The 15,876-nt window shown below is 32.3% G+C and overlaps 1 protein-coding gene across 1 annotated transcript; it reads left to right on the top strand.

Annotated features, from left to right (window-relative positions):
* LOC109329127 (dirigent protein 22-like) lies at positions 204-1,028 on the top strand. The gene has a single exon (XM_019562797.1). The coding sequence runs from the start codon at positions 287-289 to the stop codon at positions 875-877; it is 591 nt and encodes a 196-aa protein (XP_019418342.1). The 5' UTR covers positions 204-286; the 3' UTR covers positions 878-1,028.

Raw genomic sequence — 15,876 nt, 5'->3', positions numbered from 1 at the left:
CCTCACATGGATCATTGTGGGAGCCATATATCTATTATATCACATAAAAAGTGTGACTTCATATACTACATATTATAATAATCAAAAATATTTATTTATTAAACTTTTATCTTAAATATATTTTTCTCAATCATCACATATTACATACATTTTTTTGCGATAGCAAATACAACCTTCCCCATTTACAAATAGTTTATCATACTATTGACATTTTCCACCAATCCCCTCTTCTCTTCTTATACCAATAGCTATCTTACTCTTACTACTTTCCCTAACCACCAAAGACATGGCCATATCCAAAACCTTCCTCTCCATTTTCTCCATTCTTTCCCTAATCCTTTTATTCATCTTCTCCTCTCTCACAGTAGCAGAAGACTCTCATTTATTCCATAAAACCATTTCTCCAACACTACTAGATCTTCACAAGGAGAAGCTCAGCCACCTTCACTTCTATTTTCATGACATTGTCAGTGGCCCGAAGCCCACCGCAGTTAATGTGGCTCAAGCCCAGATGACAAATAAGTCACCCACAGGTTTTGGGATGGTAACTATGACCGATGACCCATTGACTTCTAGCCCTGAGCCCGACTCTAAGCTCGTGGGCAAAGCACAAGGAATATATGCATCGGCAGCCCAAGATGAGATCGGGCTTTTGATGGTGATGAACTTTGCTTTCACGGAGGGGAAATATAATGGCAGCACCCTCAGCGTGTTGGGGCGGAACACGGTGTTCTCCGCTGTTAGGGAGATACCGATCGTTGGTGGGAGTGGGCTATTCAGGTTTTCACGTGGGTATGCAAAGGCAAAGACTCACACGTTTGATCTAAAGACAGGAGATGCTGTTGTTGAGTACAATGTTTATGTGTTCCATTATTAATCACTTGTTATGCATGTTGCTTTCTTATTTGTTGTATTCTTGTCTTCATGTGTTTACTTTCTTCTTTTTCTTTGGTTGGCAAAGAATTTTCTTACTTTTCTCCTCTGCTTGGAATAAGAGAAGTTCTTTTGCTTTGTAACTGATGTTTCCACACTTGTTTCTGTGTTGATGTACTTTTCTTACCGTACCTGAGAATATCATTGCCGCCTCTTCTGTGGTTGATGTATGATTATGCAGTTATATCATAAACTACATGTGGTGGTTATGAAATATAAATTAAAACAACACTAGACCTAACTTTGAAAAAAAACGTCAGAAAAATAATGAACATAGCTGTTTGGACTACTAGGCCAACATAACATATACACATATTGTGATACTGAATGATGCACTTACACGTGAGTGTTGTGTACTGCAAAATTAATGATATTTATGGTATTTTCTTTATACTTATAATATATTTTTATTCTTAAAACTAAGTTTAAATAAAATATTTATCTTTTAATTTATTGAGAGAATCCCAACTCATGCAGTTAAAGGTTCCTCTCCTGGATTGTGATGGAGAGGAAAAAATCTAACCCTAAAATAATAAAAAATCTGCACTCGATTTTTTTGGCCACGTATGAGATTGAGGATAAAGTAGGACCTGAAGTACTAGTGAGGATCACTACTTTTACATCTACCTTTAGTTGGCTGCTGTGATCTATATTTTATACTTGTTTCTAGGGTTAATCACTTGGAGTGAAATCAATTCCTCTGTAGTCAAATGAGGAAGTGTTAATCACTTGGAGTTGTTAAATAGACAAAGTTAATGTTTTATTATAGGTGATTGACTTTCTTAAAATCTATTTAACACTATTTTATTGGAGTGTCGTTATTTTACACAAACTATTAAAAAATCGCACTTACTAAAATTATTATTATTCTTATTATATTTTTTCAATTATTCTTCATACTTTACCCTACTATTACTTTTAATTTCTCCAAGATAATGAAGGTGATAATATAATCGATAAAAAATAATTAATATTTAGTTGAGCATTGAAAGTAATAGTTTAATGATAATAAACTGAAATAATCGACACTTATAAGGAAGCATAATAAATATGTCTTGTAAAAAAGAATTTGAAATTAATAAGTAAAAAGTTAACACATTGTTTAAAATCAAATGATAAAACATGAGATATAGTGACACTTGCTTTTTTTTGTTCATGTCATTCTATGATATTTTATCACAAGTTTAAAAAATGAAAGTTTGGTATTCATTTTGGTGTGTAGATGTTGAACTCAATAATCAAGTTAATTGAGTCTAAAAAATACTAGTTACGACTTATGTACCAAAAAATACTAGTAATTTTGATTTTTGTCTTTGGCAAGATGAAAGGGAGATTTAAAAGTGGAGTTTTTCTCTCCATGGGTAACCCACCCAATCATTAGAGACTAATCTTTTTTTGAGATTTAAAAGAAAATTAAGTTTGATTTTGATTTTATCAGTGAAGTTTTTTCTGTAATTGATAAGGATTCAGGTCATCTAGTTTTTACCAACTATATTGAGATTTGTTGATTAATTGAGTGGAGTCTAAAAGACTTGTTTATAATGACATTAACTAGTTGCATTCGCACTGGGCAATATATTTTTGTCGTATGATTAAGAACATATATATTTTTTGTACATTTAACTGGATATATAAAAACACATGTTTCCTAAACCATTGTTGGTTTTATGCATGGTTGAAACATATGTTTCAAAAATATTAAACTGAAATTGATAAATAAACAACTACAAAATAAACAATTTTAATAACAAAAAGTTTTGACATTAATTATCACTAGTTAAACAATGATATATATTGTCAATGTACATCATGTTGTCATAAAAAAGTGAATAAATAAAGAATTAAAAAATTCGATTAAATGTTAAAACACTCTTCGATCAATAAAAATCATTTGCAATAAATGAGTTCCATTTCTTTCAACACACCAAAGACTTGTGATCCTCAGCTCTTACTTCCAAGTATCCTTTGATGAATTAATCTCTTCATTGAGATTTTTAACATATTTAAACAAATTTTTGTAATAAAGATAATCAACATAATATACAGGATAATATATAATAAACAAAAACAAAGTACTAACCCCTTAAATGAAAATATATAGACAAACATATACACAATTCACATCATGAAGCAACCAAAGAACAATTAAAAAATAAAGGTATCAACCTATTTAAACAAACTTTTGTAATAAAAAAAACCATTAAAATAAAGCTACTAATTACCCAGTACGGTAATGATCTCAACCACAAATTTATTAATAGTGATGTTATTATTATTCATTAATTAAGCAGAGGATATGAAAAGTCAAATGGGTTGACTTTGATCATATGTGGTAGTGTGTATGTTAGGAAGTGGAGCCTTTTAGGAGGAAATTTTTTATGACGAAATTTTTTTGCTGAGAGCTTGACACATGGCATGAAGCATCATTATTTTCTTAATATAGTTATATATTTTGTGGTTAACAATAATACTATTGATTGAGATTTTGTGCACAATTACAAGTATTTCAAGGTTATAATTATGCACAAAAGTTTAGGAGATATACATGGAATGAAATTCCTATAACTATGTATAAAATCTCATACAATGATAAAATGGTTAACTATAGTATTATCGTCATTAATTTAAATGAGAAAATACTCCTTTATTATTTATAACACTAAATTGGCGAATTTTTTTTTGTACTATCAATTTTTTATTTTTTATTTTTTTGTTCAGGAACTAATCTTTTTTTGGGTCTGTTACTGTCTCTCCCAATAAGTATCACTATCAGGAATCGAACTTTCGATCTTGGTATCCAATAGAACCTTACATAATAGACTAATGCGGTAAAAATTGGAAAATTTAAGAAAGAGATAAATCGAGTTGTTTCTAATCACGATATCTCTTCATGATATAAATAAGTTACTAAATCCTTTTATTTTGTGAGGTTGTTCTCTCAACATATGTCCCTCAAAGTGATGAGCAATGGTCTTAGATCTTTGCATAATGCTTATTGAATCGAGTTAGGGATGGCAAAAAAATCCGACCTGTGGGTACCCATGGAAATACCCACAACGGATACCCGCAATAATAGCTTATTGGCGGGAGCGGATTTTGTGATACTCGCCCTGCGGGTACCCGCAAATTTATATATTTAGTTTTTAGTTAAATTTTTATATATATTTATTATTATTTTAAGATTATATATCATATATTTTATTATTATTTCATAATTTTTTTTTTGTAAAAAGCAAAATAACAATGTATTAGAATAGCACAAGGGGTGCTAACCCAAACAAAGAAGTTACATTTTAATCCTACTAGAATGATTATGGATACAAAACCAAGGATCCAGACACCATTGATTAAAAGGAAAAAAATACACCCACATTTAGAAGAATACCATAGCCAAGTTCTAACTTGGATTAAATCTAACACCTTAAGGTGACAAACCTTCTTCTCATTGAAAGTGGCTTCATTCCTCATCAACCAAATAGACCACATAACACAGACCCATAGTGTTCTCCAAATTTTCCTCCCTTTTTCTGGTTTCCAATAAGAATCATGCAGAAGAAGAAAATCCCCAATAGATTGCAGAATTATGAGTGGGATCTTTAGCCAAGCATAGAATTCAGACCACAACATAATAACCCAATTACAAGATAAAAACAAATGTTCTAAAGACTCCGAGTAATTTAAACAAATAGAACAGCTTAATTCAGCCTCTCTATGAATAACATTACGGTTAGATAAAGCCTATTTAGAAGCCACTCTAAATCTTGAAGCCTTCCAAATAAAACAACACACCTTAAGCGGAGCTGTAGACAGCCAACACTTCTGCAACAAGATGTTCAAGGCTCTCTGATCTGCATTTAAATCTCCCAATTCAAATAAGACATTATCCACCGCTTCCATGTAAGCCGTCTTCACAACATAAATAATTATAGCATCCAAAGTCCACTTCCAACCATCAAGCTTACTGTCATCACAAGACAAATGCCTAATAGAATCATACAATCTCCTCACATTTTCCTCTTCCCTTTCCACCAACACCCTTCTCCAATTCATAGCCCACTGCCACAAATTATTATTCCAACTCCCATAATCAGCAACTACCGTTTTTCTATCCGCGGCTAGAAGAAATAGTCTAGGGAATAACTGATTAAGACACTGAGAACCACACCAATTATCCAACTAGAACCGGGTGTTCTTCCCATCACCCAGGCTTTTAGAGATATTTGACTCAAAATCATCACCAAAGATACCATGCTCCCTTGATAAAGATCACAGATCCTGCCACCATGACGAGTCTGGAGAGGAGGACACTATATTCAAATCAGTCCCATATTTGGAATTTAGAACCTGGACCCACAAGGAATGAGGTTCCTGAAATCTTCTCCATTTCCATTTGCACAGTAAGGCTCTATTAAATAAGTACAAATCTTTGACACCCAAGGGATGCCTCTACCCCCAAATTATTCCCCCACAAGAAGGATCTTTGCATGGACATCAACCTCGAAATAACCTTTTTGGGAGCTTTGAAAAGAGACAACATATGAATTGGAACACTGTTAAGGATAGAATTAATGAGGATTGGTCTCCCCCCAAAGGATATATGATTAGCTTTCCAGGAAGCTAATCTTTTCGACACAGCATCAATGACAATCTTCCAAGTTGCGCATCTTCTTGGATTAGCCCCCACTGGAATTCCAAGATAAGGAAAGGGAATACCACCCACCTTACAAGCTAAGAAATTTGCCGCTGCCCCAATCACAAAATCCTGAATTAACCCAGAGACCAGAGACGAGCTCGAAGCATCTAAGAATACTCTTGATAGTCCAAATGTTCTTAATATCAGCACTGCAGACTAGTATCGTATCATCAGCAAATTGCAAAACAGAAACTTCAACCCCCCTTCTACCAACCTTGAAGCCGTCATACAAACCACCAGAAACAACCATCCTAACCATTCCTGCAAACCCTTCAGCCACCATAAGGAACAAGAATGGAGCCATAGGATCCCCTTGACGAATATCTTTAGAAAATAGAAATAGGAAAATGTTGAGAAGGTACACCATTGACCAACACGGACATTGTAGTGGAAGATAAGCAACCCTTTATCCAATTCCTCCATCTCTCAGAAAAACCGAATCTCAACATATAATCAATGAATTGCCAATTAAATGAATCATAAGCTCTTTAAAAATCCACCTTGAAGAGGAGGCAGCCTTCCTTATACTTTTTGGCTGAATGAATAACTTCATTGATAATAACTGGAGCATCCAAAATACACCGGCCCCCCAAAAGCCGATTGAGAGGAAGAAATAATTGAGGCAAGAACCAAGTTAAGCCTACCAGCTAACAATTTAGAAATAATTTTATACAGAGAACCAACCAAAGAAATTGGTCTGTAATCTTGAATTCTAACAGGATTGAGAACCTTAGGAATCAGAGCTATAAATGACGAGTTAAGACCCTTAGGCAGTTTAGAATTTACTTGAAATTCCTTTACAAATAAACAAATATCAGATTTCATTACCTCCCAAAACTCCTGGAAGAACTTGAAATTAAATCCGTCCGGGCCAGGACTTTTATCTGTTGCACAACTCCAGATCACCTTCTTAATTTCCTCTTCCTCAAAGTCCACACTAATCAAGCTCAAATTCTCAGCCGAAATGCTCTGAAACTCAACCTCGTCCAGAGTTGGGATGCAATTCTGCTCACAATGGAAGATATTCCTGAAATAATTAACCACACCATTAGAAATTTCCATAGTATCATCACACCAACTGCCATTAATTGTAATCCCCAGAATCTGATTCATCCTCCTTCTAGCATTTATGCAAGCATGAAAGTAACTAGAATTAGCATCCCCTTCCTTAAGCCATCTACATTTCGCTTTCTGGGAAAGTAAATTGTCCTCCACCGAAGCTGTTTGCCACCAATCAACCAATAAAGTCTTTCTCATAATCAAGTCTTCACTATCCAACACCCCAACTTCACCGAGAACATCAATTTTCTGAATGTCATTAGAGATGTCATCCAGCTTCTTGTCCATACTCCCGAAATTCTCTTTACTCCAATCTTCAATCCTATTTTTAAGGATTTTAAGCTTTTCTTTCAAAGTAAAGGCTTGCCATCTCCCATTAATAGGATTAGACCAAACTGCCTTCAACAACTCAGAGAACCCAACCTGACCAATCCAAGAGTTATTAAATTTGAACGGCGGAGGATCTTTGTGGATGGCGTGATTTCTCAAAACAATAGGGAAGTGGTCAGAGAATTCCCTTTTAATAGCCATTTGCGACACACCTGGCCAAGTGACCACCCACTCTGGAGAAACCAGAAATCTATCCAATCTACTCATACAACCACCACCTGGTTGAAACCAAGTGAAATTTCTGCCAATTAGAGGGAGATCCAACAACTCCATTCCAAAAATCCAGTTATCAAAATCTTGAACTTCTAGGAGATTACTTATCTCAGGCCCACCTTTCCTTTCAGAAGCCACACGCACAACATTAAAGTCTCTAAAGAAGCACCAATGATTAACATTCAACCTTCTTTTAATAGAATATAATTCCTCCCAGAGACGTCTTTTATGTGCCAACCGGAAAGGAGAATAAACATTCACAATACAGCAATCCACCTGAGAAGATAACCAAGTTCCATGAATCGCAAGAAAACCATCACCTCTGACCGTATTAATCTTCGAGAAACACGAAACATCCCAAATACTAAGAATTCCTCCAGATGTACCCGCTGAATTATTACACTCCCAATCAAATTTAGAGTTGCCCCATATACTACGACACAATAACTCATCACAACCTTACAACTTTGTTTCCTGCACACCAAGGAACTCCACTTTATTTGAAAGAACTAATTTCCTCAACCCCCTCCGTTTAACCCTACTCCCCAACCCCCTTACATTCAATGAAAGACAATTCATTGATCACCATACTGCTCCCCTGGGTTGGTTTTAGAACAACCAGCCTTATCTCTTAACTCCAACTCGATTAACCTCTCCACCATCACTGAATCATCCCCTTTAAAAGTGACCCCAATAGACTTCCCAATTTGCCACAGTTTACCAGTCGACTGATAACCCTCTTTGAAGTGATGAGAGTTTGCACATCTCACATTGGAATCTGAAATAGAATTGCTAATAGAAGAGTCTACCTCCAATGAAGCATTATCCCCCTTAAAGCACACCTAAGCCAACTTTTTCAAAGGAGATGAACCTTTCCCAGAACCTTCATCGCCATTCACCGAATACACATTCACACCTCTTCGTTTATGCTTTAAATCAGTCTTCAACAAAGGAAGAAATGGTTGAGACAAAGAAGAAAAATATGCACCCTTCTTCAAAACCTCCCAACCTATTTTCCCCCTTTCCTATTCGGATCAGATGCCTTTTTGGAATTAGAAGCACATTGTTTTAGTTTACTATTTTTTGTCTTCCTAATTGAAAAGCCCATAAATGGGCCTGAGATTAACTTAGCCTTTAGTTTTCCCTTTAACTTGCCACCTGTTCTAGATTGAATATTGGGCATTGACGAAGGAGGCCCAATGTTGCCTCTCACAACCCCTTGATCATATATCTCAGAAAACTTACCAAGCCCCTTATGTCCCTTATTACTTCCTTCTTCGCAAATAAAGGTCTCACTTTTACTTTTTTTAGAAGCCCAGTAATAGTTAGTATCCAAATTGCTTTCAGGGACTACAGAGTCTGAGCATGCTATTTTCAGCTCTCCTTCCTCCTGCGTGTTTAATAATAAATTATACATATTTGACTATAATCATAAATTTATTATATAAATATCATATTATTCATATAACAATTATTTTTACATATTAATTATTATAAATTATAGAAATATATAATTAAAATTAAAAACACGTTGGGTAGCCGCAAATACCCGCTACTCGCACAGGTACCCGCAAATATTGTGGGTTTGAGCACAGGAAAAAACTACGCACGCCCGCCTGTGCCCGCCCGCGCCCGTTGCCATCCCTAAATCGAGCTAGATCTTATATAATATTTGTATCAACTCTTCTTCTTCATGTCTTAGATCAAATATTGTTAAGTGTGTTGAGGTGGCACTCAGTGTGTACAATAGCGAGGGAGACGAATAAAACGTTGGTGTAAGGTCTTGTTAGATCCTCAAAAAGATTAAAAGGTCAATTGTCCAATTTTTGGAAGTGTTGTTTGCGTAGCTCGCAACAATTCTGAATAGCACAAGATAATCTTTACTGGTTGAGTCACGATTAGGTCACTCTCTTTAAGACGTTCTGTGACACACTATCAATCACGTCGTCCTCAGGATAAAACAGTCTACTGCACTGTAAGAATTATTCTCGAATACACCCATAATACCGACTATCAATGTCAGTTCTCGAATTCTCACAGTATGGTTACCTATGGCAATTCTTTACCACAATACTGACTACCACTATCAGTTATCGAAATCCCACTTTGACTGTCTATGCCAATTCTTAAGTGTCACGAAAAGAAAGGGGAAGAAGGTTTCCGAAAATGCATCGGCGAAATATAAGGGGGAAGAAAGAAAAGTTGAGAGGAAACGCCTTTCAACTTGAGGTGCGACTTGGTCAACACATGGTCGAAGCCCACATAGCCCAAAAATAAATAAATGTTTATTTAAAAAGAATGTTGGGTCCGAGCCGGCCGGCGGCGACGGAGATGGTGCGTGCGTGTGTGGAGGAGTTTTGTTTGTGTGAGTCTTCACTCACTCACAAAACTCATTGTACTTCTTGGGGCACATCCCCACCGATGAAACTTAAGGCTTATAAAGCCTTCAAACTTCTCTCCTCCAAGGAATGTGGGACTAGTGAGTTTTTTCATTTCACAAACTCAAAAGTCAACATAAATGACTTCATTAATATGCATTAAAATCACTTCAAAAACTCATCATTTTTTTACAAATTCCAACAGGGAGCGACACTTCTTCGGAGGAGCAAAGACACATCTCAAGAATGATTATTTTCTTACCCAAGGATGAAAATATACACTTAATAATACCCCAAAAATCGGGAGATTCTCTAATTGTTGGTGGGAGTGTGCTATTACGGTTTGCACAGCGGTATCCTCGTGTTAAGACTTATATGAGTTTTTGTAATACTAAGTGTATTTGTTGGATCAGACTGTGACCGATGAGCCTCCTACTATCGGGAGTTCCATTGTTAGTGGGGTATAGGAAGAGTGGAGAGTCACACGTGAAATAACATGTCTTAAACAAAATACTTAGCTTAGTACATATTCTCTCTTCTTGTTCTAATATTGATAATAAGCTAATATCTTTCGAGATGCATGACTACTCCCAACAACTGTCGCTCTCAAAAATCGAACACTTTAATTTTTTGTCGGTCTATAGATTTTGGAGGGTTTTATTCCGCTCCACGTCTTATTAGTTAAGATTTATACGATTAATCTCAAGTCTTCTTGTCTTTACTTTCTTCTTTTTCTTTGTTTTGGCAAAGAATTTTCTTACTTTGTTTTGGAACAAGCTAGAGAAGTTCTTTACCCCGATTTTCCTCACCTGTGTATTTGTTATTGTCCTTTTTGTTAGTTGAGATACTTGCGGCATCTTCATAGGTCACTTTGAAGATCTTTTTAGGACAGAAAAAAAGATACTGAACACTGTTGTTTGAACTTTTAACAATTATTTCCATTGTTTAATTATTTCATGCATTTAAAAATTAAGAAGTTCCATCGTTTTTTGCGGAAGGTAGATGTCGACCTTTAACTCAATAATTCTAGTTACGTGAGTTTTTTTTCTTTAGTAAGGTTTATGTTGGCCATCAAATAAGTTGTATTTATTATATATAATTTAAGGCTGGTTTTGAATACAAGCCTTAAAAATAATGAAAATAACATATTCTTCGAACCACTGTAGAAAATGATAAGTGTCACAAAGTAATATTTTATTTATTAATTATTAATTAATAAGTAACATATATAAGGATATGAAGATTTAATATGAAAATATATTATTACTCTAAAAATATTAGAACTGGTATTATCCCATTATCTGATGATCAAAACTTGATAAATCATGAAGGACCAAGATCAATCCTTATAAACCTGAATTGGTGGTTTTCATTTGGATCAAAATCCTTTGTACCATTTATCTACTAATCTTTGTACTAGGAAAATAAGTATCATGTATATACTCTAAAGAGAACTGTTTCCCCAAGAAATGTCTTTCCATTTTCAAATCTTATGTTTCACGCCCTACATTGTAAGTGGCAAATGTCCAACAAGTTTTCATTGTTTGAAAACTTGTCAGAAATCAAGTGATTTTAGAGCATATTTATTTTACCCAATGTGTCAAGTTAGTTTAGCTATTAGACTCATTAACGTGTCACTCTTCAAATACTTCAAACAAAATATATATATATAGCGGTATATTAAGAATTTTTTATACTAACAATGCATTATTCACTACTTATATGTTAATTATCATCTTTTCTTAAATAATGCATGTAAATAATGAATAATACTAACCACGCAAAAAAAATTATACTGATAATTTATAGATATTAAATTCTATAATATTGTTATTACTCCAATTCTGAATTTAACCAATGTAAACTATAAATAACATAATAGTTTTCTGACGCATTAATAATAGTGAATTTTGTCTTCGATATATCATGGTATTACAAACATAGCCATTCAAAGTGATTTCTCAGCAAATTTTGTCATCAAGTTGGTCTCTCTATCATGATGTTGTTAACAAATGGACTATCTTGATGACAAATTTCAACTTTGGTGGCAATTTTCTTTTCAGGATGAATTTGACGGTAAATTTCTTTTGAAAACAAAGGTAATATTATTTGGATGAAATTTTTTTACTATTAACTCCAAATTTTAAAATAATTACAAAAGGTAAAAATTAGGTTAAATATATTTTTTAGTCCATGGAAGAAGAATATAATTAGACCAAAAATTAGGATATATTCTAGGAAAATAAAACTTCCATTAAAGAGAAACAAATGAAAGGCTTTCATAAAAATTCTCCAAAAAAATGTGAATGAAATTTTCATTTTGTACGTATCAAATCATCAATTAATAACTATTTCAAATATCGAAAAAAATCCTGATTGTTTAGAATTTAGAAAATCCCCATTAAAGTTTAACGAATTTTTTATTCGAGTACCTGCATAATAGCTAGTCACATAACAACCTATTATAAACTTGCGAAATATGTAATGCAATACTTGTATTTTCGTGTTACAATAGTTTATCTATATGTATTTTCTTGTCCTCGTGAAACTAAAAAACCAAAATGAATTCTTAAAAAGGATTTTTTTACTCTCAAATGAATTTTTAAGAATTTTTTATTTTATATTATCACTAATTTATGTATTTAGTTGTTTTTATTTATAAAATATGTTAATAGTCCACTTATTTGTGTGTTAGAACATATAGGCTAAGAGTATCTCACTTTATTGCATATGTCTACTACAAATAATTGAACTAACATGTCAGCCAACTATAATATGTGATAAGACCCTACAAGTATGTTGTGAGTAATAAAAATGGATAAGTAAAATGAGAATGTTAAACATGGTTGTTTTCAAGTTTATTAAACACTTACAATATAAAAAAAGAATAAAATATTTTCTCATATCATAAGATAAATTATCTCATTCTGCCATTTAATATATTTTTACAAAAATATTTCTCAAAACTAAAAAAAAATAGTATACATGTCATAATTGTAGTGAACGGAGAAGATAACTTATCTTCTGATATGAAAATATATTTTATTCTCATATAAAATTAAAATTAAAGGTGTTGGAGTTGGATTTCACAAGCCTTTAAACCCAAGAACTTCAGTTCCAATTAGCAATCACACTCTCTTTCACTTAGAAATGCCCAACCTTCAATTCCTTAGGTATTAAGCCAAAATTTCCAAACAAAAACCCTAATTCATTAGGTGGGTTAATTATAGAACATGCATTCAGACAATAAAAGAAAGCATTAAAAATAGAGATTGCAAGATCAAAATTAGAGAGAAAAACTTACATTAAAACCCCAATGTTAATAACAAGTGGAATCAACCAAGTTCACCTAACCCAACAAAGAGGAACTAACTAAACATAATAGATAAGATAAAATGGGATAAGGAGGAGAGGAAAATAAAATAGGAAGGAACTCCATGGGCCAAAAACAAGCAGTGACTACTAAAAGCATCAAGCCCAATCTGAAATAAATTAAACTCAGCCTCAGCTTATTTTTATGTAAAAATATGCAGCTTTTTAGAAGAGCCCAACTTGAATTTCTTGGGCCTAGTTTGAGCAATCCAAATGCACTTATTTGCTAATATATTCATTTCACTATAATCATCAAGTTGCAATTTAACAACTCTTGCTTTCTTCACCACTTTTAACTCCATTTCTTATAATTCCTTCTTATTTATTGATTTCTAAATTTCAAACAAGAAAATGAAATTAAATTGCCTAAAAACAAAGTCGTGGGTAGAATAACTAAAATACTTTTAAGGATCCAAACACACTTTTTATGAATAGAGATGAGAGAGATCATCAGAGTTTGATTATTATAACATAATTTTTGTTCCCTTCAACTTGTGTTGCTATAAGTTAATTAGTTAATAATAACATATTAATCTAGTGATCCTAGGAGATAACCAATGTCAAGTAAAGATTATTCAATTATGAGAAAATCAAGACATGTGCAAAATTTGTTAACCTACTATGGGGCCATAAACAATATCCTCCAAAAATTGCGATGTCACTGACTTAGTCCTCCAATGAAATTTCTCTCAAAGTTAGTCCAGCGGTTAACATCATCTTAACAAGAGAACTAAGTTGGTGACAAATTTAATGCATATATGATAAAAAAATTATTTTAAGAATTAAGTTGGTTGAACTATATCTTTGCAATACCAAATTGGCTATCATCTTTGTTACAAAATGCTAATGTAAAATATTTCTTCAACATAAATGCCTATGGCTATAGTAATAGTTCCTTTTTTTGTGAGTGCCAAAATTGAGGTTTGGCTTTATAGGAAAAGGAATTTAACATAAGAACTTTCCTTCAACCAATGCTTAATTTGCATCTATCCAAACCCTGGACATTTAATTCATAATTGCAATTCTATTCCAAAACTGCCTCCATGTCATCTTGATAAATAAAACCTTGTTCACCTACAAGATGAAATATAAGTCTTTCAACAACTACTTTCTTATGGTTAATCTTAAAAGAAAAAACTCTTTTGAAAGTTCCACACGGTTAAATATATTGATAGTCATAGTAACAATGTTTTTCATAAGATATTTATCTGGATATAAGTATAAAACATTTAAATGTAGGATTTAATATTTATGTATTATTTACTTTATCGGTTTATCATCTATTATTCATTCATTTGTTATTCATCATTGAATTTTAAACAACAAAAAAAAACATGCTAACCATAATTAATGAATCCATATTAAAACTTGATATAAATTCACGTTAAACTCTAATTCTAATTTGCAAACTTCAACATTGCTATCTTCCCACAAAATAGATTCATCCTTCTTCCTCTCTATCAATATTATATTATTTTTTGTTGATTCTCTTTCTCTTTTGGTATCATAATTAAAACAGGGAAAATAAACCTTAGTTGGCAAATATTGTTTAGTGGGTCCAAATTTGAAGAGCCATGCTACCTATCGATACATATCGATATTATTGGTTTACTTTTTATCTGCACTATAGAATTTAATATTGTGTTATTGTGTATCATATTGGGCTTTTTCCCTTGATTAACAAAAAAGAATATAAAATGTGGTATCATATGTATATTAATTATATAGGCTGTATTTTGATTATATCGATGTGAGACAGTTTATCAAAGAATATATTGATGTGTTATTATACCTTATATATTTTTACATTAGGAGTAGTATTTATAGTTAAAAATAATTAATCTCTATTATAATATCGAAATTATTGAAGTAAATCTCGTTTCAACCAAATATTTTCCTTACCAAAGATTGAATTAAACTCATCTACCAAATATGCTGCCAAACAGCACATTGACATTATATGATAGATATAATTTTTGAGAAAAAAAATACATCAATAATGTATAAATTTATATTTTATTATTGTATTATTTATCATTCATATTTTATTATTACTCACCAATCAAAAAAGTTTATAATAAATAATAAATACATTAATTATATATAAATCTTCTCACAAGTATAAATATCACACTTGTAAACTTTTATTATTAAAGCACCTAAATATTAAGACAAGCCGACAAAAATGGCAGTTGCACATGGTCAATGCACTTGCAATGAGTGATTAGTTGGAAAATCAGATCAACATTATAATATTACTGGTAGTAACTTACTGTCACTTTCAGTCATGACATCTTTCTACGTCATAGCAAAAAATTAGGACTTTAATTTATAAACAAAACAATCATGTTTTGTATGTGGAAGTTTGATAAATTAAGTATCTAAAACAAATTATGATATCGAAATAAAAGTAAGACTCATTGTATATTAAAAAAAATTAATTGTATGATATTTTTATAATAAATTTTGAACAAAAGATATCTGATGAAATTATAAGAACATAATACATACTTTCTTTTCATAGCTTTGATTCAAATATATTTTTTGCTCAACTTTTTATGAATCTTTATTTGTCTTACATTTTACTCTTACAAAAAATTATGATAAATATACATTTTAGTTATATAATAATATAAAATAATTATCAATACAATCGACGAAATATTGAATAAATTTATGTATAAATTAAGGTTAATTCAAGAAAAAAGAGAATCTCATTTTAAATCTTATTATTTCTTAGGAAGGTTCCATTGTAGAATTTAGACTCAACCATTAAGGTAGAGTAGTAGTAATTAACAAGATAATTAATTTTAAAAACAATAGAATGTTTGTCCGAGA

Source organism: Lupinus angustifolius, chromosome LG16 (genome assembly GCF_001865875.1).
Source record: "Lupinus angustifolius cultivar Tanjil chromosome LG16, LupAngTanjil_v1.0, whole genome shotgun sequence".
In the NCBI taxonomy this organism is placed as follows: domain Eukaryota; kingdom Viridiplantae; phylum Streptophyta; class Magnoliopsida; order Fabales; family Fabaceae; genus Lupinus; species Lupinus angustifolius.
This window is presented reverse-complemented; position numbering and strand designations above follow the sequence as displayed.

Excerpts from the sequence above, each read along its gene's own strand:
- LOC109329127 (XM_019562797.1), top strand. The coding sequence starts at position 287 with ATGGCCATATCCAAAACCTTCCTCTCCATTTTCTCCATTCTTTCCCTA.